The 26514-nt window shown below is 38.6% G+C and overlaps 1 protein-coding gene and 1 non-coding gene across 11 annotated transcripts in view; both read right to left on the bottom strand.

The window, feature by feature from the left end:
* Positions 1-1402: 1402 nt before the first annotated feature.
* FRMD6 (FERM domain containing 6) overlaps positions 1403-26514 on the bottom strand; it is a 366574-nt gene continuing 341462 nt past the window's right edge. For all 10 annotated transcript variants that reach the window (XM_063596208.1, XM_055097578.2, XM_003831718.4 and 7 more), the window contains 8 exons: positions 24205-24360; positions 20831-20896; positions 19876-19944; positions 16948-17122; positions 11737-12072; positions 10060-10191; positions 6267-6358; positions 1403-4383 (listed from right to left, as the gene is read on the bottom strand). In XM_063596208.1, the coding sequence (XP_063452278.1) occupies positions 4099-4383; positions 6267-6358; positions 10060-10191; positions 11737-12072; positions 16948-17122; positions 19876-19944; positions 20831-20896; positions 24205-24360 (1311 nt within the window). In that variant the 3' untranslated portion in view covers positions 1403-4098. The remainder of the gene's footprint in view (positions 4384-6266; positions 6359-10059; positions 10192-11736; positions 12073-16947; positions 17123-19875; positions 19945-20830; positions 20897-24204; positions 24361-26514) is intronic.
* LOC112437146 (U6 spliceosomal RNA) lies at positions 7929-8035 on the bottom strand. The gene has a single exon (XR_003025796.1). It is a non-coding gene; the product is annotated as a U6 spliceosomal RNA (small nuclear RNA).

The raw sequence follows: 26514 nt of genomic DNA, 5'->3' as shown, positions 1-26514 counted from the left end.
ATGATTACTCAAGCCAAAAGGCCCCTTGAGGTTCTTGCAGGTCCCTTGACTGACCACTGTTATCTCCACCTTCTAAGCTTTTGCCTGGATAGTTTGCCCCTTACTCCATCCTGCCAGAAGTCCCCATGCAAATAAAATTGCCTTTCCAGTAAAATCTTCTCTGATCTTCCTGCCTCCCATTCCCCACCTCCCAGGTCTTTACTGCCTCTTGGCCAAAGCAATGCCTATATAAGCCCTCTATATAGTCTGGCACACAGTAGATGCTCAAAAAAATTACGAAGTTAGCAAATAAATTTCATTTATCCGCTATCAAAATTGGAGTCTGTCTTCCCTATTAGGCTCTGATCTTTCTTTAAGGGCATTGGGTAACAACTGTATACAGTATTAAAAAAAAGCACGGCTTTTAGAGAAAAGTTTGGGATTAAAACTCTGCTTTACCACTCACTAGCTGTAGAATCGTGGGCAAGTTTAACTGTTTCCTCAGCTGTGAAATGAGAGTGACAACTCCTTGAAGGGTTGTGAGGATTAGACATGGTGTTTGTAATATTAGATGCATAGTAGGTACCAAGTATTTTCTTTCCTGGACTCCAACTCACAATTTATCAGACACTGCAAAATTCATAACACTTGACTAGAAAACTTTTTTGGACTGTGTGAATCCAAATGGCTCTGTTTCACAAAAGTTAAATGTTAGATTTGACAGCCCTCCTTTTTCCCACCTAGTCATCAGGGGCATACTAAACCATTACCTTATCTAATTCTCCAAGCAGTCCTTTGAATTATCATCTCCATTTTTTGGCCAAGAGAAGTGGAGCAAAGAGAAGGTAATGGATTTCCCTTCAGAAAAAGAGCTGGGGCTTTTCAGAATGCTGTTGACTCTCAACTCTGGGCTCTTTCCTTAATGCCATGCTGCCCTCACGTTCAGCTTTGTGAATGCATGCTTTTAAATGCAACCATTTGTTCATTTTATAATTAAACCAACAGTCCAATGATGACGGTTTTCAGGTTTAAGTTACTTATTTTAGTTAAAATATTTCTTTTTAAAGGAGAGTTTTTTTCAGCTCCATAATTTGAACTCAACAGTGGCTGACTACCACAAACTCCTGGAAGCTTGATTCCTTCACATCTGCAACTAAGAATAATAATAGTACCTGCCTTATGGGGATATGAGGATTAAATGACTGAACACATGAAATCTGAATACATGTGAAACTGGGTCTGGCACATGGTAGTACTCAGCATCAGCTATTACCATCGTCACCACCAGGACTGTTTTACTTGGAATACTATCACATGGAACCTTGTTGTCCTTTACTGTGCTCCATTACAGCAAAGAACATGAAGAAAACACTGTCACTCCTTAATGCTTCTCGCTTGAGAGCTCTAATAATCAAAAAGGCAATTTAAAGGCAAAAAAGTAACTTTATTGACTGCTAATCTTACCATGAAATATCTGTAAGAAATAATTACAAAATAATGCAGGTTTCTTTTTACATACTTTTGGTATCATCTTGATATGATGATCCTTTCACAGAAAGGATTATTTACAGTTTATGTAGATATAAAGCTCACTGTTGCATATACAAATGTAGATGTGCAGAGGCAATATATACCAAAACGGGTATACTGACAAGTGATAGATATGTAAGAAATGCAGAATAAATAACAGCTTTATATATTTCCTTTCCTTTTTATTTTTAAAAACAATTTCCAAATACAAAATATGGATTATTCAAAGAGGATTTTTCCTATACATATATATAATTCTGCTGCAAACAGTGGATCAAAAAGCAGAAGTGTTCTTAGCATGATTCATCTTTGAAAACCCATAGGACTATTCATAAATCCAATTAGAAAGAACATGTGCAAAACCACCAACAATGTCAGCAAAACCTTAAAGATCTGATTTTGGTTGAAGTAGAGAGAAAATAAACATAAAGCAGTACCTGTTTACAGTAATTAAATATGTTTTTTCTTTATCTTTCTTTCTTAAATATGTCTTTTTTTAAATGTTTGCAAGAAACTCTAAGGGCTAAGGAAATGCACTGCATTATGATCCGGGCTCCTTAGAGTACAAACCTCACCAGGCTTAAGCGTCATCCATAAGAAATGGTGGATTACTTAATGACTTATAAGTAAAACAGTCATTAAATGATCCTTTCATACTTTAATCCTCTTATGCAGAGACTGAGATACTTCCATACATTCCAATATCTGCAACTTTGGTTCTATTAAAGTATTTGATAAAAGCAAAACAATTTTGTGACCACAGAACTCTATGGAACTTTTTTTCCTTTTAAAGTGTCAGGTGAACCTAGCGTGATAAGGCAATGTTGCCTACACATCCGCGACCCAGCACAGGAGGGACAGCACAGACAGGGCATGTTCCAGCTCACCATTTGTTGTATAATACTGACTCCCAGCCAGGGGTAACACTGCTTATGTTCCACTGTACCCTAAATCTATTTCGTTACCTGAAAACATAATTTTGTATAAAAATATGATTGTTTCTTTAGAAAATAATAGTTTTTTTAATAAAACTGGGCAGATAGAAAAAAATGGTATATCAAAATATGGTAAACAAATGTTGTAAAATACTAAATCATTAAAAATATCTTATAGAAAGACATTGTGCTATGAAGTTCTCTCCTGAAGTGTGAACAACGTTTTTACTTTACATCAAAAGATTGATAAATTCACTCCCCTGACTTGGTTTCATTATATATTGTAACAGCAGCACAACAGGTAACTGTCTTAAAAATGGCCCTTTCTCATACACTACGTCTTCTGTACACTTTTACTTCAAAATTAACAAAAGACACCCCCGGGATCAGTGGTTTTCAACTTTGTTGCATATTAGCTCCATCTGGAGAACTTTAAAAGAAAAGGCAATTCTACTTGGGTCCCGCCACAAGAGAATGATGTAATCGGTCTGGTGGGAGACTCAGTCATTATTTTTTAAAAGCTCCCCCCAAAATTCTGTTATACAATCAGTGTTGAGAATCATGGCCAAAGGCACATGAGAAAGCAGTCATTCTGAACTCTACATATATCAACTGACTGTCTGCAGGTATCATTCACTCAGTGACATATTCTCAATCTTAAGGAATTCCATGTATAAAAGATAGTCATGGAAGCCAAAATGAAGACATAGTAAGCTTTAAACACATATAGACATACACAATCCCATGTATTTATATATGTATAATATATACACAGAGTATTTTGGTTAAGCAGAAACTAGCATTGCCATAATTTGTTCTTGATAATTAAACAAATAAAGCATCACCAAGCACCAACGTTTTCTAAGACATTTTCCAAAGTTTTAACAGACACTGGTTTTGTAAACTCCACAAAATGCATTACAACATGAATATAATTCATCTGTTACTTGGATGTGGAACTCAAATGAATCCTGGAGCTTTCTGGAAGATCACAGAAGAGGACATGGCACTGAGCGGGATGAAGGAGTCACAGGCATCACAGCATGCACTTCTGGTGTTCTGCTTATTGCTTATGTGCTTCCGTCACGTACGTATCTTTGGCTTGCTACAACCTTATGATTTTGACCACTCCATCAGTGTTCACTTTGGGACAGCCTCAGGGAGGAAGCAATGGGTATACAGAGCAACCATCTCTCTGTTAAAAGAAGAGAGAATCTTCCCTCTTTCCTCTCCCAAACTATGAGCATTTTATGTGGGAGTGGTAAAAAATTTATAAGCAAACAAATCTAACATCTTTCACGTGATAAAAAAATGTGATGTTACATGTAACTGAACTAAAAAGCATCAGATGAGCAAACACACCACACTCCAATATTCTGAAGGCTTTGCAATCAGTAAAGCGCATTTCCTTCTGAAGGATCAGTGAACTTCCGGGCACTTGTCTTGCTGTACATTTTCTGTAGTTCTTTTACTTCTGTGTAATACTTAAAGTGCAATTGTTCCAAGGCTTTTGTTTCCATCATCACAAATATTATAAAGAAAGAGCTATGTTTAGGGTGAAGAAGATATGGCACAAGTAATATGTAAAGAACTTATGACTTTCGCATCCTCTAGCAAACAGTAAGCTGCCTGTACAGCTGCACACAGACGGACTTTACACAACAAACTCTGGAACTTCATCATGAGTGAGATCCAGAGAAAAGTATTTGCTGGTTCTTTTGACTGGAAAAGCATCTTGGATGTTGATGCACTGCTGGGCCAAGCAACTGTTGCAATAGAGGCCTTCCTCATCCAGTTCATGGCCACATCCAAAGGTGTAACTCTGAGCAGTGTCCTGACACAGACCTGCAATGCGCAAGAAGTCTTTCTGGTAAAGTCTGATGTCATCGAGGCTCAAGCTGTGTCGATCAGTGGAGGTCTTTGGTTTCCGACATATAGTCTGCAAGATAAGGGAAGGTTGAAACAACTTTAAAGTGAAAGGTTAGAATATTTGCCTTGTAAAGAGAGATGCTACAGAACCACAAAAGGTTAAGTAATCCTTACATGTTAGAAAGTGGTTTCCCATCTGTGGTTTCTGGGCTGTATGGGGAAATATATCATCAACACCACCTCCACCAGTAATAATAGCAGCTAACATTTACCGAGCAATTACTATGTGCCAGGCCCTGACCTAAATACTCGGCATGCATTAACTCATTTAATCTTCCTAACAGTCCTAGGAAGCAGGCACTATCATTCTCCTCATTTTACAGATAAATAATCCAAAGCACAGAGGTGCAAATACAACAGGAATCCAACTATCCCTAGCATTTCAGAAATCAAGTAATTATCTTGAAATAAGGTCATATAGGTAAAGACATGGCTTCCGTTTTTTTTTTTTCACTAGGATATGGCAATTCAGACCTTTTAGGCCAAGGTCTGTTATTATTTTATTAAGAAATAGGAAAATAAACCAATTATTACCAAGAAACACAGTTTTCCTCTTTAAAAGGCCAGAATTCTTGGGTTGAATATAAAGTGTTCTTGGTGCTGGGTAGGATATAGGGTGTTCTTGGTGTTGAAGAGGCTGGGAGGCAGGCACCAGGACTAAGTTGCCGAACACGAGTCAGGGGTGGGGGGGGGTTCCGCCAAATGCTGTACACAGCAGGGGGCAGACTTTTTTTTATTATCCCAAGAGGTGGTATTAGAAATAGGTTAAAAATGATTCTGATAATTATATGAATGGAAGATATGCAATGGGTTATTTAAGGAAACCAGGTATTATATCTTTAAATTTTGCTGCTTCCCACCACAAAGGACAACCCTGTTAGAATAAGATACAATTTTTGCTAGAGGCAAAAGTTCCAGAAGCATGTTTTAGTACGAAGTGTCACATCCGAGTGATCCCTTGTGCTGATGCAGTCTTCCCAGACTCCAACAGGATTTCACACATAGAATCATTTGGTCATCCCCACAAACTCTCAAGGAAGGCACACAAAGTTCTCCCCATAGTGTACGTGTGGAATCTGACTATCAGCTGTGCCCCAGAAACATCTCTTAAGAGTAGATTACTCATTGCAGTTTTCAGGAAAATATTTCATAAACATCATTTTCACATTATGGTTACTTCAACGCAAGTAAGAGAAAGAAAAGACAAATGAGAAAAAAGGGAGGAAAGAGGAAGAGAAAAGTAGGGGACAAGGAGAGCCAGAATGCAAATGAAAAAAGAGAAACACACACAGAAGGGAAAAAAACAAGACACAAAGAGAGCCCAAGAAAGAAAGGCAGGAGGAGGGAGGAAGTGCTCAGGAATTAGGGCCATTAGTCATACATTACATCCAAATGCTGAAACCATGAGTTTCAGAGTATTTTATCTATATTGCTGGACATTTAATAGTTTAACCAATGATCACAGGTTGTCAAATGCTCTAGGCTCAGCATACTTTGAAAATTCAATCTGAATGGAATAACCAGAGTGTGGAAACATTTCTGCCAGAACACACTGACAAAAAATATTATTCTCCCAGGTTGAGGACAAGCAACACACACAGACACATGCATGTGCACACGTGGTTCGCCTGAAGTCTGAAGAACAGAGGTTTCCCAACCATATAAAATGTGAAGCAAAACCTATAATTTATCTAAGTAAAAATCAACTCAAAGATAAGCAGAACTAGCAAATAAGATGGAAATAAATTCAGAATAAAGCTAGAATGTACGTATCTAGGAAGGATCATTTCCTTAGGGTTTTTAATTTTTGCTCATTTGTATAAATGTAAGTTACTACTTAAAATTTTCTATAACTTCAGTTTCCTAATTGATATTTTTCAATTCCTTTAATACCTGTGGAAGAGAATCAGTACTCTGGCCACGAAGCTTAACAACTGTTTCTGAAGAGCTCGAGGTGGAAGACCCAATTTCTTTCACAATCAACCCTGAAATAAAACACAGAGATAAAAACAATAAATACTTCAAATTATTCACACCTCTTGCCATATATTCTGACATATTGCTATCAGGAATGAAAAATCAAATATTAACCATTACCAAAAAGTTTCACTGTGACTCTTTGGTGGCAGACAACCAGAACAGCACACACTCTCTCTCTCATCTTACAGTAAATAGAGGTTAATGAGTCAATGTAGGGTTAGAGTGTAGGAAGATGTTTAGAGTCTGAATTTTCTAAAACAAACTTCTAATTAAGCTATTTATGATGAAGTTACAGACAAGAAGCAAAGACTATAGGTGTAAAGCAGCCTATTTACTGCATCTCATAAAGCTTCCCCTCTTCCCCTTTCTATTCAGCAGCAACATTAAACTTAACCCTTACTGAACACATGCCTTCTAGATTTGGTTCGGCTTGGATGTATAGTGGTGAATTGTGGGGGCTCTGGCCTCTGAAGTCAGATAGATCTGGCTGGAACCTGGCCCAGATAACTAATTAGCCATGTGTCCTGGCCAGTTACTTAGCCTCTCAGTGTCTCAGTCTCCTTCTCGTATAAAATCGGGCCAATAACAGCACCTGCCTGCTAGTTTTAATAATTACACAGTGAATGCATAAAAGGGTGAGGTACAGGACTATACATGGATACACTCAGTTCACGGCAGCTCTTTTTGGGTGATGGGACACTTGGCACATACCTCCTGCAGCACATCCCCCTGGGAGGAGACAAACTGGGAGGCCACAGTGAAAATTCAGTACTGGGTCTTTGAGAACAACAGAGCACCTAACCTAATCACTTTAGCACTCGGTGGAAACCCGCTAAAATTTCAGAAGCAGAAATCCAGGGCTGACATTTCCCTATGTGACTGGCATATGAGTGAAGCACTGAGTAGAAACATGTCTCAGAAGGTAAAATTACCAGTAAGAACTAGAGGTGTAAGTGAACACCGCTGAAATTTTTCTTGCCAATGGATGAAGCAAGTGTACTACAGGTCAAGCCCTAGATCCATAAGGCCAAATGGCTTCTTAAAAAAACAACAAAAAACCCTTTAAGTAATGTGATTCTTATTCAACTACTGCTAGTAGTCTACAGAATGACTTGTGTTCTACCCCTTAACTCTTTAGAAACATCTCATAATGACTCAGTGTCTAGCATATGCCATAAACATATTAAGTATTCAATAATTAGTTCAATTGAAACATGAAATATGAAGACATTACTGGTTTACAAGTAGACACTTTTAAAACTCAGGGGATACTCATGTTTTAGGAGTTAGTACAAATGGCTTTAGTAAAGGATCTCAAACGATCTTTATCTTCTAAAGAGCATTAAACCTTTAAACAAGTTGTCATGGTTCCTTTTCGATTTCCTGGTAAATGTGCCCTCAGCTATCATGCCTGTAAAGAGTCTTCTCCAAACTCAGACCCACCACTGGAAAAGTCAACACCGAGCTGATGCTCAAAACACTTAACCAACCCCTATCAAACTCTGTAAGAATGAAAGACAGTGTGGTACACTTTATCACTACTCAATCTTAGCTGAGTGTTTTTTTTTTTTTTTGAAAGATATGGAACACTTCACAAATTTGCATGTCATCCTTGCACAGGGGCCATGCTAATCTTCTCTGTATCACTGCAACTTTAGTGTATGTGCTGCCAAGGCGAGTACTTAGCTGAATGTTTTACAAGCAACGTTTAAATGCTCAAATTAATAGAGAATTTAGAAAACTAAGATGATGTAAGAAAGAAAATAAAATCATCTATAACCCTAACATCCAAATAAAAGGCTATTAATAGTTTTACGTTTTTTAAATACACAGATAAATATTCTTGTTTTTAATTAGATGACATTTTATATAATTTTTACTGTTTATCTTAACTATCCTTCTTATGTTATTAAATACTGTTTGAAAATCTCAAATTTAATGGTTATATACCATTGTATGAATAAGGTATAATTTAACCACTTGTTCTTTTTCTTTCTTTTTTTTTTTTTTTTTTTGACAGAGTCTCACTCTGTTGCCCAGGATGGAGTACAGTGACGCAATCTCGGCTCACTGCAACCTCTGCCTCCTGGGTTCAAGCGATTCTCCTGCCCCAGCCACCCATGTAGCTGGGATTATAGGCCTGCGGCTAATTTTTTTTTTTGTATTTTTAGTAGAGATGGGGTTTCACCACGTTGGCCAGGCTGATCTCCAACTCCTGACCTCAGGTGATCCACCCACCTTGGCCTCCCAAAGTGCTGGGATTATACGTGTGAGCCACCACACCTGGCCTTACCACTCATTCTTTAATTATTTTTATAACATTTCAACAAACTTTTTTATATATAAATCTTCTTAAACAGCCAGGTTTTTTACTTAAATTTTATTTCTATTTAAAATTAACAGTCTTATAAAAATTAAATGCAGAAACATATAAACGCAAAGTCCAGGTCAGCTTCCCTCATACCTCCCTTCCCAAAGGCACTGCGGCATACACAGTTTTTAGACCATTTCCTTTCCACAAGCATATACACACAGAGCTATATACATGGACCTATAATGTGCATATAACTGTGAATTTAAATTAAAATGTAATTATAGGAGAAAATTCAATATCATAAAGTACATGGGCAAAAAGGGGCAACGTTTGGTATATGAACTCTAAGCATGTTTAGGGTAAGCAGCCTAATGAGTCAGTGTTGGTCAGAGAGATGATTCTCTGCAGCTACAGGCAGGTCTGGGAAGCCAGGGTTCTGTTGGGTTAGCAAACAGAATTCTGAAATAAAAGATGCCTCCTGCTCTTGAAGACTAAGTGCCAGGATGGTAGTGACTGTGTATCGGTCTGATTCCTCTCTGATTTCCAGTGCCTGGCACCTGGAGGAAGAGGCTCGATGAACATCAGGAGCTGTGGATTTGCCAGAGCAGGGACAGGCTACCTCAGTCAGGCCCTTCATTCAATCAAAGCTGGAAGGGGCCATTTCAATAGTGCTGGTTCCTGAGGCATATTTCTCTAAAGAACAGACTGATTCATGATGTGTGACAAAAGCAGTTAGATCTGACTGATGTCTATAAACAAAACTGATACTGCTGCCGTTTTTTAAAGATAGTATCTAACATGTAACAGAAATATATATGATGTATTATATAACTATAGGGAATGCATGTTTTCTACAGGAATTCATACGAATATGGAATTTAAGAGTGTCTTTTTAGGTCAACCCATCTTGACACTTTTCCTCCCAGACTCCTCTACCAGTATAACACAGTGGGAAAAACAAAAAACAAAAAAACCCCAAAAACCTGGAGGCCTACTTCTGTTTCTAGCCATGTTGGATTTGTCCTCTTTGAACTATAGGTTAACTTATCTGTAAAAAGGAGGCCAGACTGAAGGGGTCTACAAGGCCTTCCAGATACATTATATGATTCTCGACACAGCATAACATAAAGAGAACCCTACTGTTCAACTACCTTTTGTCCAAAGCATGGAGCACAAAATGCTAATTCCCAGTCCTGGGTGTTTCTCCTCTTCCCTGCCTTCCACAGAAGGCATAGGATCCTGCAGTTTACAACACTGACCTGAAGAGACTCTTAGTGCAGTCCAGTCTCTGGTCTAGGGCCCCCAGCTCACCCCTTCTATTTTCTGAGGCATGTGTTTTTCAGTCCTGGATAACCCGCTACCAAGGAAGAATAACTTCCCGTAAGAGCTCACCAGAGTGTCCATTCAGCTTCCGCGACATGAGCATGTCCTCCGTGATGTAGATGCACATGTCTGGGCTGACTTCCAGAGACTCTTCATTCATCTGCTCCAGATCCCGGGGGTCATCAACCAACATCTCTATTTCTGACACAGAAGAAGAAAAAGATAGTTAATGACAAAAAGGGAAATGACCATCATAATATGCAACCATATTTTGAGGGTGGCTATGTAATTATTCCTATTTGAAAATAAATTTGCTAATGAGACTCCAATAGGAAACTCCAGGGACCATTTTCAACAGGTACTACTTGTTTACTCCTTCCCTCCTTCCCTTCCTTCCTTCCTTCCTCCCTCCCTTCCTCCCTCCCTCCCTTCCTTCCTTCCTTCCTGGGACCATTTTCAACAGGTACTACTTGTTCCTTCCTTCCTTACCTCCCTCCCTCCTTTCTTTCTTTCTCAATTTCTTTCTTTTTGAGACGAAGTCTCACTCTGTCACCAGGCTGGAGTGGTGTGATCTCCACTCACTGCAACCTCCGCCTCCCGGGTTCAAGCGATTCTCCTGCCTCAGCCTCCCGAGTAGCTGGGACTAAAGATGCGCGCCACCACGCCCATCTAATTTTTGTATTTTTAGCAGAGATGAGGTTTCATCATGTTGGCCAGAATGGCCTTGATCTCTTGACCTCGTGATCCGCCTGCCTTGGCCTCCCAAAGTGCCGGGATTACAAGTGTGAGCCACCATGCCTGGCCTACTTGTTCTTTCTTATCGGATTGCTGCATTACCTATATGTGTTTTAATACTATAATTTGCCAATTATTCTGTATTTTTTAAGAAGAAAAACTATACTACCTTGCTGCAATGACAAAGGACAAACCAAAACTGATGGGCCCTTTGCCTGATGCCAAAGCAAGGCTCACTGACACAGGCAGATGACAGTTCACAAAGCCCCCCATGTCCATAGCTGCCTAAAGGGCACTGGCACTGAGTGACTTGAGAGCCACACAAATTCTACAGAAACCAAAAAGATGGTCTGCACTTTTCTTTAACAAAGTCTATCTTTTCCGTCAAGCCTGAATGCTACAGCACTTATTTGAGACAGAAAAATAATATAAAAGAGGGACACAAATGTTAAGTTTGGCTAAGATAAGCCATAGGATTCATCTTATCTCCTTAACATGCAGTAAGTTCCTATCAGCCAGGTGCTATATTTCTTTTATCCTCCCTATAGTTCTAGTTACACGGGAGGTGCTTCAGAAAAACATTACTAAGTAACTCAATGGCATGGACTCCAATCTTTACTTTGTGGGGAGGGGTCCAGAAGTTCAAGATGTTTCTGTCACTATTACTGCACTCCACTGTGCTGTCCTAACCACTGTTTTATTTAATCTGGGAAGCAGAAATACAGACACAAGGGCAGCAGGACTAATTTCCAATCTACTTCATAGAAACAGCTAAGACTTTGAGTCTACAACCATCCAGTCTTGTGGCCGCAAAGGATCACAACTAGAGGGATGTTTTGTTCACAGCCAAACATAAGCAACTCAACCAAGTCATTGGGGAAGACAACAAGACACCTCTTCCACTCTATTACTACTGCCTAAAGTTGCTCTCCAGACACCAGTTCTATAGAACCAATGCTTGAAAAAACTGGGAGACTAAACAGAGAGCCAGTGAGGGGACAGTACTGTTACCATCGTCCTGTAAGTCCTCTTCCAGCCGGTCTTTGCCGCCACTCTCCACCCCTGAGGTGTGGGAGCTGCCATGACTGGTCATTGAGCTGCAGGTTTTCAGCTTGCGGTGGATGGCACTGCTGGAGTAGCTGTCTTCTGGCCCCGTGTCCCGGGGCTTGGTGTCTGCCTCAATGCCCGAGGTGTGGGAACTGCTGTGGCTGGCGGTGGAATGACGGGACAGGCGCTTGTGTTTCATGCTGCCCGCACTGCTCCCGCTGGCCCGCGACCGTTTTTCCAGCTGGTCCATGTCGAGGTCCAGGTTGTCACTGATGTAAGATTCCCGGTACTGCTTCTTCTCTATGTGGTGGGGAACACAGTTCATTAACCAAGACAGAAGGAACGGCTGGTGAGTTTAAGTGACTCATCAGGCCAAGAACAAGGATAACTTCAAATTCGGAATCTAGTGATTGGAAAGTAGTAATAATTTAGATAGGAATTTGACTTCAGAAGACTGAAAAATGAATAAAAACCAGTGCAACAGATTTGAGGGGGATATTTAAACTACTTAGTTTTTTGAAAGCTTCAGGCAGTATAAGAAGAGTGGTATTTAAAGTGTAGTTACAGACCACTTCTTGTCTGCAAATTTATTGGTCCATAGTGAAATAAGTTCAGTGAGTGATATGAACATTTAGAAACTTCCAGAGCTATGTGACATTGCCATGACAGCCACCAATGTGATTTTGAATTTTGCGAAAGTATCCATAGCATATTAAATATTTTAAAAATCTGGCCCTTTTCTGCAGATAATTTCAGAAGCACTGCTCTAGAAGACTACTTAATAAATACAATTATGCTAATTGCCATTCATTTTATTTGTTCATTTGTTCAATTTGTTCCACTGTTAGCTTAGCTCTAGCTGCTGAATACAATTTAAAATAAAACTATTCTTCTGAGAATTTCTTGTGAATATTCTAAAATTTGGATTTTCATTAATATAAGATTGATTTTCTCCACTTAGGCTGAATTAGTGAGGCTTTATCATCTACTTAGAAAATACCAGTAATCACTACTGGTTTGATGATTTCCAACTCTGACTGGTAAAGCTGTTGATTTCACATGTCAGTGCTGTTCTTTAACGCAGTCAGACACACAACACTGCAAAGTCTCTTTTATTACATACTAAACTAACCATTCCATTAAGGCACAAAGTTACAACCCAGCTGCCAGTTACAACTCAACTGACACAAAAATATTATTCTTGTCTTTCAGGTCAGAAATGTAAAACAAGGAAGAAGTTTAGATTCCTTGCCTTTTTAATACTGGTGAGAAATAATACAATAAAACAATGTTAAAAATGGAGAGTGCATTTGGGGAATGTGAAGTTGATCTGATTTTAGAAACTAGTAGACTAATTGGGTTCTCAGGGGCCTGTTAATGGATTTTAATTGTCTTGTTTCTTGGTTAAGTGAAAATACTTGCATGCCTGATGTCTGAATCCAGCTCGGAAGTATAATCATCACAGGGTCCCTAGAGAGAAAATGAGCAGGAGGAGAAAGAAAAGATGCGCCTTCTAGGATGCAAAATGCAAAAAAAAAATGCTCGGAGAAGGCTATGTGCACATTTCCAGGTTCCAGCCTATTCACATTGTTCTAAGGAACTGGCTGAAACACAAAGGTGAGTATGTGTTGCTACACAGAAAGCAGGCTGAAACCAGACACCAGAGCTCCACGCACATATCATCACAACAAAAATGCATCCATGCACGGAGCAGACTGGGGCCTAACAATCCCCATCTTCTGAATCAGCAGGTGTGAGATGAAGGTGGACAGCTAAAGCAGTTTGCAAAAATTACTGTAGTTTTTATTCACTGTGGTTTCACAGTAATAGCCATGTGGCCCTTGGATGAGTGGCAAGTGAAGAGAAAAAAGTAAAATCTCTAAGTTGTTGGAGTTCCATTGTTCTAAAATAATTAGGAATTGTGGACCTAATAATTTAAAAGCTTTTCTGTATCTTTACATATAGCCTTTTTACTCTCAACTTCCTGATAGGTTCAGAGGTCACTATAGTTCCTCTATATTCACTAGTATGCTCAAAAGAAGACAAGTACTTGCCAGCCTGTTTTCTACCTATTCCTGTCAACATGTTAGCATGGCCTGGGTGTTCCACATGGCTGGCTTCTCTTCCCTCCCTAGTGCTGTACCAGACCCTTTCCAGACATTTAGGAAGCTTCACACCGTTCAGTTACAAACTGAGAGAAACATTAAATAATTCTGAAATGTTTTCTAAGAAATGTAAAATGCAACCTCTCATCCCCCTAATAATCACTGGTGTCAACAGTGCAGATCATCAACATGCCTGTGCTCTTTTTACTCCCTCTGTTGTAAAAGCCCAGAGACAATGAGGTTTTTCATACACTATTTTGGAAAATAATGCAGTAAATGTGACTACTTATCCTAGGAATAAGCTCCAGCTGTTGAATAAAGTTAGGCTTTAACATTTTTTTAAATGATGCAAGGCATGTTTTTGTTTCTCTTCTAAACCCTATGGAAAAATCCTTGTGATCATTTTCTACTAAAATGCTAAAATAATGTTTTAGACGAGGTGACTCTACATAAAATTAAGAAAAACACAGACTCTTTTTATGCTGTTTTTTGCTAAACTAATGCCCAAAAAAGGGCTTTTCATGTTAAAATGATAGAGCCCTTAAATGGGGGTGAGATCATTGGATTCAGGCCAAAGTTGACCCAGAGAAACTTAATTTCAGGCCTTTTTCAGACCTGGAAAACCTCTAAGTAGAAGAAACTAAGCATGTGTCATTTCTTCATTCCTCTACTGCTATGGTTTGAATGTCTATTCCCTCCTAAACTCAGGTTGAAATCTAATTGCTATCATAAATCATATGATATCAAATATCATAGTAGTAAGACATGGGAGTTTAAAGAGATGATTAGATCATGAGAGCTCTGCTTTCATGAATGGGTTAGTGCCATTATTGCAGTAGTGGGTTCATTATGAGAAGCGGAGTCTGGCCCCCTTTTACTCTTTCTCGCCCTCTCTTTACCCTTCCACCTTCCATCATGGGATGAAGTAACAAGAAGGCCCTTGGTAGATGCTGGCCCAAAAATCCTGGACTTCCCAGCCTCTAGAACTGTGAGGAAATAAAGTTCTATTCTTTAGAACTTACCTAGTCTGCGGTCTTTTGTTACAGCAGCACAAAATAAACAAAGACCCCTACTCACTTAAGCCTCCGAATACACTTGGTACTATGGTTGGCAATGAACAACGCTCTGTCTCTCTGAAAACTCAAAATTCTTTGCAATTTTTACCTTAGAACCTATAGAGGAAGGTCATTAATTCTTTTAGGCTCTGAAGGGAACTCTTAAGGTCATCTGAACAAAAAAAAATGTACTAAAATGCTGCAGGCAGAAAGCTGATAGAACAAATCAACTTCTCAAGGTGCCATGTTAGACGTTTAGGAATGAAGCTGACTTGGCAAATTACGGGCTCTGCACCTAATTATGTCACCTATTCTCACAGGTTCTCCTGCTTCTTCATCCTCCTCCTGTCCCCATCTGAATTCCTTTTCATATTCATGTCAGCATAGGAGAGATATATTTGTTACACTGATGAGTCATCGTGGAGAAGAAGTGGCAGTCTAGCAGCAGCCGAAGCCAATACACCTGACAGTTATACCAATTCTCTCTGAAGACACAGGCAGTTTGTGGCAGACAGTGGGGAATGATTCATGTTCTAATCGCTACGAAATTACAAAAGAATTGCCAAATCGGGTCTCATTTGGATTGACAGAGAATTTCTGAGAGAAATCTATCAGAAGCACAAACCTCTATAAGGTCTTTTGTTTGTTTAAGAAAGGATGAGCCGGGTGTGGTGGCTCACACCTGTAATCCCAGCACTTTGGGAGGCCAAGGTGGGCAGATCACCTGAGGTCAGGAGTTCAAGACCAGCCTGGCCAACATGGCGAAACCCAGTCTCTACTGAAAATACAAAAATTAGCTGGGCCCAGTGGTGCACGCCTGTAATCCCAGCTACTCAGGAGGCTGAGGCAGGAGAATCGCTTGATCTCTGGAAACAGAGGTTGCAGTGAGCCGAGACTGCACCACTGCCCTCCAGCCTGAGTGACACAGCCAGACAACCTCTCAAAAAAAAAAAAAAAAAAAAAAAAAAAAAAAAAAAAAAAAAAAAAAGGATGGGTATTTGCCTGGTTTCTAAAGGAAAGATGAGGTCTGAGGTGTCAAAACTTGTCTCAGACATGAACCTAAAATATGAATCTTCACGCTGATATTCACACAAATACACCAAATCCGATCTAATCAAATTACTGTTAGATATTACTACAACATGAATTTGTAAAACTAGTTTTTGCAAAACAAATCTTTGAAAGCATAAACAAAACCCCAAAGCATTAAAAAAAAAACAAACCCAAATACGTAATGTAGCAGTTTTGAGGATTAGAGTTGGGGTGTGTTAAATGGAGGAAATCCAGGGTGCCACAACTCAAGATAAAGGGCTATCAGATTAATGTAAAGTTGAAGTCGGATGTTACAGACCCTTAACACTGCCTTCTTTCCCACCCTGACATGATCCCCGTTTCAGGGTCCAGTACTCTGAGGCCCCAGATAGACTGCTTTATTTCATCTGCATCTCAGCAAAGGCCCCACAGGACCAGCTGACTTCCCTCTCCTTTGTTTGGCATTCTTGCTAGAACAGACTTGGGGGCCTCCCAGCCGTCAATCAGAGGCTGGAGACACATCTGTGACCTACCTTTATTGTCACTCTAACCCTAAGAAATAATCACATTGGAAAGAATTCCAGACCACCTGTGGATAATAGCACTAAGGTGGGTCAGTGTAAATACAAAGCTCTAAAATGCAGATAAAATCTGAGTTGCAGATAAACCCTTGCCCTGTGCCTTTATGGGTGGCTTTTTGCAAGTATTTTCAAGTCAGGCATGGGAAAACCTTAGAGACTGTACTTGAGAGATAGCTAAATGGAGTCACCTCAGATATTCTGAATAAGTGCTACGGTAGGTGGGGCTCAAGCCTAACCCTTTGCCTTCTGGAAATACTGAGATGTAAATAGTAATGCTGCTCTCAATCTGGAGTGTCCCAGTCCCAAAATCCAATTCTGTAGGAGCTCAAAACCCCCATTCAGAGTAAGAGGCCACAGGTGGCAAAGGTACAATTTGCTTCCACACCCCAGACCCTGCAATACCTTCGTTTTCCTCCAGCTTCCGGATATGGCGCAGGACAGGCTGCAGATTCATATAGAGGCGGTGGCTGTTGCTCAGAAGTTGCAGGAGGTGTCTGGAGCGCATGGGGCACCCCGTGTAGTATATGAGCTTCCGGGCTGAAGGCAAGCCATCTGGCAAAATCTCAAATTTCTTACCCTTTGGAAGGAAACCATGAATCAAATTCAGGAAGAAAAATCTCTGATTTGCTAAAGTCCCCTTTGTTTCCTATTTAGTAAGGAAAATTATAGATTCTGAAATGTATAAAGTTTCATTTAAAATTCCTTGTGGGATAAATTATTGTTTTTCCTTTCAAAAATGTCACAGGACAGGGGATGACCAGAAATTCAGGAAAGCATCTAGCCACAAGGGTCTGTCAGTAAACACTGACTATCCAAAACAGCTGAGGAATATCTTTGGTTTCTCTGGCTGGTCAGGTTATTTGAATAATGCAGAAGAGAAGGGTCCATCATAAAAGAACCATCAAATATAATCCCAACACCCTAACTCAGCAACAAGGCAACCAATTCTAAAAGATTCTAAATTATTTACCAATTCTAAAATATTTATTGAACACTTAAAATGTACCAAACACCTTGCTAGGCACTGAAAAAAAAATAGGCAGTGAATACGACAGACAAGGTTCCTACCCTCATGGAGCTATATATCCCAGCAGGAGAAATGGCAAAGAAACACACAAAATAATAACAGTTTATGATAAATTATTGGAAATAAATAAATAAGGAGTTATATAGTGAACAATACAGGATATCTATTTGGGGTTTAGAAGAAATGGAAAACTTCCCTAGCTAAACATAGAGAGAGCTGGTAGTTGGAGGGATGAGATGGGAAAGAACAAGAACAGCTATCAGTAGACATATAAGGAATCTCATTCTTCAAATCTGATCACTAAGATAAAGTCCTAAGTTGAGGGCAAGGCTTTGACAAAGTTTCTTACAGTTATGGGATATTATGAACTCTTTTAAGTTTCCTAATAATGAATAGGGCAGCCGAAATACAAAAAGGAATATTTCAGATATAATGATTCTCAGCCAGAGAGTGGAGGTAAAGCAAGAACGGAGGCATATTCTAACTACACACCTTAAGGTCTGTATGGAGCAGTATGGGCTTGTATAGCCCAGACAGGGATAAGATGGAGGTGTTTTTTTTTAAATCTCTGAGATTTCCCTCATTTTAAAGGAACTACCAGTGGACCCCAATACTGAAATAGTAACAACTGACATTTATTGAGCACTAAGCATGTATCCACTCATTTAATCCTCAAAGCAAGTCTAGGGAGGGAGTTAATTATCTACATTTTAGAATGAAACCAAGGCACAGAGTTTATGTAACTTGCTCAAGGTCATACAGCTAGGCAGAGCTGAGTTGGCTTCAAGAAGCATCATCTGAGAAACTTGTCAAAATAGATTCCTCATCTCTACTCCTGGAGGAGGAGGATGAGGCCCAAAAATATGTATCTTTAAAAAAGACTCCTCAGATAAGTGCAATACACAAACAGATTCAGTAAGCAACAAGTCCAGGACCCTAAAAAACCCTCAATTTCATAAATGTACTTTATTATAACTTAATTTGGGGCATGAAAGGGGCAAGTGCGTCATAATTTGCTCATTTTCAAACAGCTCAGATCCTTTCACAAATAGCTTGAAACAAAAAAGAGCCAGTTAGGAGGAGACAGGTTAGGCCCCATGTAATGTATAAGTAAAGTGAAATCAGATTGAATCGTGCCCAAGTAATTAAAGTAATGTGAAGTCAGAAACACATCTTTTGACTTACAGGGCAGCATGGAGTCAATGCCCACATTCTATTTGCAATATAGCCTCATGGAGCTATATATCCTAGCAGGAGAAATGGCCCTTTATTTACATAGGCCAACTTTCTTACAGGAGAGAAGCCCATGTCTACAAATCCTTATCTTCCTTTCCTCATGTATTTTTTTCAGTAATTTCTGAACAAAGCAGAACTATTATTATTATTTTTTTTTTTTTGAGATGGAGTTGCACTCTTGTTACCTAGGCTGGAGTGCAATGGTGCGGTCTTGGCTCATGGCAACCATCGCCTCTCGGGTTCAAGAGATTCCCATGCCTCAGCCTCCTGAGTAGCTGGGATTACAGGTGCCCACCACTATGCTCAACTAATTTTTGTATTTTTAGTAGAGACAGGATTTCACCATGTTGGCCAGGCTGGTCTCAAACTCCTGACCTCAGGTGATCCGCTCACCTTGGCCTCCCAAAGTGCTGGGATTATAGGAGTGAGCCACTGTGCCCGGCCAGAACTATGAATTTTTATGACCAAATGTACACATTATTAACTATAATTCTTTGAACCCTACCAAAAAATGGATATAGCTGGCAAAAGAGAAATATTTGTGAAAAATCAAGACGTTGCTCTAACAAAAGAAAATGTATCATTCTCAATATTGTAAGAGTATTTTTCATGTTAAGAACTGCAGACCTCTCTTTAAAATAATGGGTTTTAAATAGTCAAATATTAATAGAAACATCTTTTTATATAATTCTTTATTCTTTGCTCAAGAGAGGTAACTTTCAAAAGAACTGGCTAACCTCTACACGAAATACCTTCTGCAACTAGAATAACTTAGGGTCATGTGCTACGGACCAAACATAAATTAAAATTACTAACTTCTTTTGCTATAAGAGTCTTTACTGTAAGATTCTTTGATTTTAAGTTCACTACTGATATGTGTGACAACGAATCTATAGCACATGCATTAGAATACAAGAAAGCAAATTATCTTCAGTGTCAACTTCTTAAAAATAACAGCTTTTGTGCCTGAGACAATATTGTTTAAAAACAAAACAAAAAATAACAAAAACCCAAAAAAGTAAGCAATTAATGAGACTTTTCTTTTAAGCCAGTTATTTTAAACTTACCACAAACACCAATTTTCCAACATTTGTCCAGGGGAAATCATAAAGTAATTGTTTCTCTTCATCTAAATTCTGTGAAAAGAATATGCATATGGAGTTAATGGGAAAAATGATAGATACTGTAAAATGGCTCTAACTTCTTTCCCTGAAAACCAAAATACAGTAATTAAAATCTGAAAAAAGCCCCCACATCTCTTTGGAGAAATACAGACAGTAATTAAAAGATTCATGATAACAATTCTGTGGCTTTTGGTTCCTGTGTGACTGTATTAACTAACCCTTTTAAGGCAATCTTTTCCCTTCTGGTGTATGCCTAAATTTAAATAAAAAGTCCAAAGGACTCAGGTATTCAAGAGATGCAATAAGGCGCTCAGACTTTCATAACTGGATATTTTGCCTACATCAAAGATAAGACATCCTTTCACTTTCCTGTGTCTTGCTGAAAGAGGTATCTGTCTCCCTTTTTGATGGCTGCAGGATAACACTGTCTCACCTGCTAAAAGGTGACAGTTTCTACTTATTTAAGGGGTAAGTTTCATCACTAAAGTATAACGGAAATTAAAATGTCTGGTCAGGCACAATATTAAAATGTTGTTTTTCTTTCCACTTACAAATGCTCCAAAGGATAAAAGGATATTTAAAATCACTGACACACAGAAACGTTTGGATATTAATGATCTGTTAGTGACCTGTTAGTGATGAACCTGGGCTAATCTTTGGCTTATTGTTTTCTGTTATTTCTTATTACTTATTGTTTTCTGTTATTTCTTATTACTGTCAACAATGAGGCTGAGTCACTTCATCCGTCCTACATCATCCACATCTGTGCTAGACAAATGGGAAATGATGACCAGCCAGTGGCCAAAAATGAACTACTGAACCTGTGGCAGGACCACAGAGGCATGCTGTAAACATAAGACATGGCTGACGGCATTTGACACAATTCTCATTTACCAACCTGAAAAATCTGTATTCCCCTCATGGTCAATCCAAGAGTCAGCGATGCTTCAATTTCCCTTTTATCCTGTAGGAATAGGATTTTATAAAAAATTAAATGTTTTTATATATTTTTTCTACAGTGGACAATTTAGCACCAAAGAAACATTTCAGGATTGAAATTCAGGACTGAAAAGTTTTTGACTTAAAATAACTTTGCTCAAGCCTTTCCACATACCTAGTTTCCTACAAGAATTAAGAAAACCATGGGCACATATTAAATCAAGAATGGTATATTCTACTTTTTAAATTCCTGAGATTTCAAAGTTTTAGTGTTTTCACTATATTACATACACTTTTATATCTGACAATATTCTAAATACTTGTTATTGACAACTCCAGTTAACAAGGCTATTTTTGCTGCTTTTGCATTGTTTGATTTTTTTAACCTTCCATCTCATAATTACTCTTTTCTCAGATGTTAGAATCTTAAATCAAATGTAATAGTTATATTCTGAGATGCATAAGACTTTATATGTTTAAAACTGGGCACATCTTCCAGCTCTGTAGCCAAAATTAGGGGCAAGTGACCAAATATTTAAGGTTCTCTCATGAGGATAATAAAGCTGTACAAGCGTTGTATTCAGATAGTTTGGCAATACTTATTTTTAAGAAGTTCAATGATCACTTGCCAATATGATACACAATCTACCAGCTAAACCATAAACTGTAGAAAATAAACTACAACGAGCGTAAGGGAAAAAAAAAAAACTCCACAATTAAAAATTTACTTTAAAATTCAGCCACATCCTTTAAGTGCTCATCTGTAATAAGTATATATAGTGTATAAAGTTCAAAATAGAAATGAATTACTAAGTAAATATTTTCATTATGAGATTTCCCAATAAACACAATGAGTATGCAGAGATCTTTTTAAGCTGAGTGCCAGCTTTCCCATGAACATGGGATGAAATATTTTTAAAAAATGTGTCCTCACCTGGCATTATAAATATAAGACACAGCCTATTTCTACTATTTAGGCTGTTTCTTTCCAACTAGTATATTTTTACATCAAGAAAAACACATATAGCATAAGCTTTAAGAGGAGAAACTAATCCATCATTATATGAGTTTTGGTCAATTTCGCTTTCAAGGATGTACAGATTGCTTTCCAAAATAAGGCTATGCTCATAAAAATGCTGGTTTTCAAGTATACGGTATATATTGGTGGGAAAGGGGCACAAAACGGGTTTTTTTTTTCCAGAATGTTCCCTTGTCCTTTGTCTACCTTATTTCCCGTTTATGAGCAGCCCCTAAATGAAGCAGATTTAATGGCTGCCACTGAATTTCTCCAAAGAATAAAAACTGTGAATCAGCCAATATCTTTTCCCCCACTTCATTATGTTACATTTTTACTAAAAATCTTTTTAGCAGATAAGAGTCATTTTCTATGCAATTCAGAAGCGCCATACTTTAAGTAAACTTGAAAATTAAGTTTTACACAGAAGATAAATTGGGGATATCTACTTCAACAAAAGATTCTTATTTCTTAATAGGATTCTTTAAAATAGCAAGCTTCCCCAGCAAATAAGGCAAAAAGCAATTAATGGTTATTGAGCACTCACTAATGTGCCAGGTATTCCACCTCATTATTTCAGATTCATTATCTCACCAAAGCCTCCCAACCTTGTGAAGCATATTGTATCATCCCCACTTAATAGACAGCTCAGGATTATAGTTGCCTAGGATCCCAGCTATAGCGAGTAGTGACATAGGGTTTCTAATTGACATCTGATTCCAAAGCCACACTCTTACTCTTTCCAACATATCATTCATACTTCTAATACATTTTAAAATATAAACTAATTATCAAAACTGTCATTTATTTGCATCTTCTTGTGTCAATTGAGGTGTCACAAATAAAATCTCTTCAGGCTAAAAAAAAATTACAACTCGGTCCTTTAGAAATTTAGCCAAAGAGATCTTATGGAACTCAATTATGCCTTTCAAGGATGATGGGGCATTAATAATGCATCTCTTGGGCATAGAAGAGAGATAGAAAAAACATCAGTTGGTCCCTTAAGTTTTCTGAACCAGCTAAGAAGATTACTGAGCAATACATCCAAACTAAAGCCCAGTTTCCAATGGTCTAGCTATGCTAATCCTACCACAAAAGGCAAAGTAGAGATAACAAGCATAATACTATCAATGGTAATGGTAACAGCAGCCAACTTAACATCATGCTTAACATGTGCTGGGCACTGTTTTAAGCAGTTTTTCATCCAACAATTCCTTTAGTATTCAGCAATCCTAAAAAGCAGGTATGTTGCTGTCCCCTTTAACTCTGGGGAAACTGAAGTACAGAGCGGTTAAGTAAGTAACTTGCCTGAGGTCACATAGTAAGAGGCCAAACTGAGATTCAACCCTAGGCAGTTAGGCTCAACTTACAGTGCTCTTAACCACTTCATCCATTTGGTTTGAGAATATACCTTTGAATACTTAAGTGGGTATTCAGGAGTTCTTGCCAACAAAGTGGCACTTATGGAATAGTGAAAGGGGTTAGGAGGAGGAGGGGAAGAGAAGACAAGATGACATAGAGTACTGTGAGTGATTCCCTGCAGAGCATGGCCCCAGTTGTTATTTGGGTGTGTGACCTCTGCCCCAGAAAGGAAAAACGAGGCTAGAGATACACGGGACCCAAAGCAGAGTAACTTCCGAGAGTGAGGAACGTGTGGAATACAGTGCCTTAGGCTCACAGCCTATGTTATCAAGAAGGCCTTGACTAAATCCCGGCTCTGCCATTTAGTTTTGTGATCTTAGGTGATTCATTTAATCTCTTTAAGCCTCAGTTTCCTGGTCTGTAAAATAAAGATTAAAGTACCTTTCATATAAAGTTATGAGGATTAAAAAAAAACACATATAACGTGTGCCCAGTAAACACAGGACTCCATAAACATTACCTGTTGTGGTAATGTGGTAATGTTCTTGTAACTGACGGATACAATGCAGGTATAGCTTCACTTTGAGGAATATTAAAAATTACTTATCAAAGAAGTTGCAAATGCTATTCCCCAAAGCAGAAAAGCAGATTTGGGGAGGAGAGAAATAACAATGCCATAATCACTGAAAAACTCAGATTAACATCTTATAGCCAATTGTCATCTCACTATTAGAACCATTGAAAAATACTCCACCCCGCTTCCAGGCCAGAGGAAGAGCACCATGGCCTCCAAGACTGACCTGCAATAACAAAAAGCAGTTCAATGAAACTCTTTTAAAAGCATGTAAAAAATGAAATAATTTTTAATGGAAATGAAATCCTTCGGTTTTCCTTCTCAATCCTATTGAGAAGATGTTTTTTTCTCAGAAGCTGAAGATTTAGTTGCCGTTTCATACCTTATACAATCTGTAGTAATGAACAGCGACGTCATCCAGTCGGACAGCCTCTTTGATATATTTAAGATGAGCTTCGGAAGCTGTTAGTGCAAACTGATCTTTGTGCATGTTTGGAATGTGCTTCAGGATGTAGTCCTTCCCCCTCTTGGAAACAACCTGTTGGGATACAAGGGGTGTGCAATGCAACATTTGTTGGAGAGATGTAAGTTCTACCCCCACCCCCAAAATGATGAAAGAATGAGAAGCTAAAATAGGCCATGTAAACTGGTTGGTTTGCATTGAAAATTCATTCTGTTTTCACCATCTGTTATGTTACTAGGCTAAATCAGCTAATACTAGAAGCCATAGAGTCAATTTAGTTGTACTGCTGAATACCTAAGAAGAAAAATCACAACAAATAGGAAAAATAAGTTATCTTTGCTTTAAAGTCACCAAGAGAAAAACACTACACAAACTTTCATAATTTTGTACACATAATTGTTTATACTTGCAAGTTTATACTTGGTACCATGAAATACATCTATAGTAGGCACATCTTCAGGTTCTGGATCCTACCTAACTCTTAAGAAAATTACAGCCACAGACTGGGAGGTTCTAAATGTTAATCAAAAGAAGGCAGGGGACTGGGAGAAATTCTCTAAAATATTTTTGGTTCTTGCATAAGAGGCTGATATGAACACTGCTGGAATACTTATGAGAAAACCGTTTCATTCAAACACTCATTGTGATTCACTGTGACTTAGATTTTCATCAGACAGTACTCTGGGCTTTCAGATGTCAAATATATAGTATCCAGCAGCTGCAGGCTAAGAGAAAGGTGTTGATTAAAGTCTTAGCTGATTTCATAAGGAACTTAACAGATGGAAAGAATTATGCAATGTGAGCAAAAGAGTCGTGCTTAAAATAATCAAAATTTAAAAATTACAGACTTTTTGGTTTTAAAATGTCTTTATATTGACATTTTGTTTCTTCCTATTGAATATGTTACAGAGAATTAAATATGATGAATTAATAGTCAGTTGTCAAGTTTTGCTAAGAACTCAAGTTACACAGATTTTTCTTTCCAGGTTCTTTTCACATGGTAATCAGTTAAATCAGTTATTTATCAACCTTTTTTTCAGGTCAAAAGCACATTGAAAACAGTATTTGTAAGGGCACTAAAGCAGATGGCTTTGGTGATCCCAAGGGTGGGGGAAACTGATATCTCAGCACACTGGTTGCCCTGGCATACTAACTGGATTTCAATAATCAATATTCAATGAGCACCTGATGACAACCAGAGAATGCAAACATGCTACAGACAGCAATAGTTTGACAGACATTGTGATTTCTCTCCAAAAAAATGAAGCACTCTAAGTCACACAACAAAAAATTACTGAGTACCTCAATATGAAGAGCTGATGAAATAGAAAAGGTTAAGGTTATGCCCGTCTTTCAGAACACACTAAGAAACAGTTTACTGGGAGCAAGAAATAAATCATTTTAAAATAAGATGTAAAACACTATTCCCAGGTTCTTCTTGAGCACTGGGCACCTAGATGGTCTGCCCAGAAGGAGCGACACCTGGGCTGAGTCTCGGAGGATGAGTAGGAGTTAGCCAGGTCAAACAGAAAGGGGCTTCACTGGCTAAAGGAACTGCAAGAAGAAAGACCTGAAGCATGAAACACCACAGTAAGTATGGAGACATACCAATGGCTGGATGTTGCCAGAGCCTAAAGTTCAAGGTGCAGGACAACCAGAAAGGAAGATGGAATGGCTGGCAAGGACTATAATCTGGAGAGTTTCTAGGTTATGCATGGGAGCCTGAGCTTCACTCCACAGGTGACAGAGGAGGCCCTGAAAGTTTAAGTCAGAAGCAAAATCATCTCATCTGCAAGCTGTGGAGTAAAGACCGAAGCAGGGACAAGTTTCTGCAACAGTGCTGCTAAGAACACGAACCTAGAAACAGTAGGAGCTAAGACAGGGAGAGGAGGCAATGGACATTTAGGAAGGCTAATGGCAATAAAAATAGAAGATAATTTTATTTCTTAAGCTGGGTGATTGGTATTCAAGCACAGACATTACAAGGTGTTGCAGTTGATGGGACAGGACAGGGAGAAGGAATGGTGATAAGGCAGAGTTCCGTATGACTCCCACGTACTCAGAGGTAGGAATACGTAGAAATGAGGTGGCAAGAAAATGAATTTGATTTAGGACATCTTGAGTTTGAACGGCCTATGGGTAAACAGCTACCTTATGGATATAGGGGAAAAAAACAGATTTGGGACTTGCCTTCACGTAGGTGATCGTTAAAAGCATTAATTTGGATGA

The sequence above is a fragment of the Pan paniscus genome, chromosome 15 (genome assembly GCF_029289425.2).
Source record: "Pan paniscus chromosome 15, NHGRI_mPanPan1-v2.0_pri, whole genome shotgun sequence".
Lineage (NCBI taxonomy): Eukaryota > Metazoa > Chordata > Mammalia > Primates > Hominidae > Pan > Pan paniscus.
The sequence above is the reverse complement of the archived record's forward strand: the minus strand, read 5'-3'. Positions and strand labels throughout refer to the sequence as shown.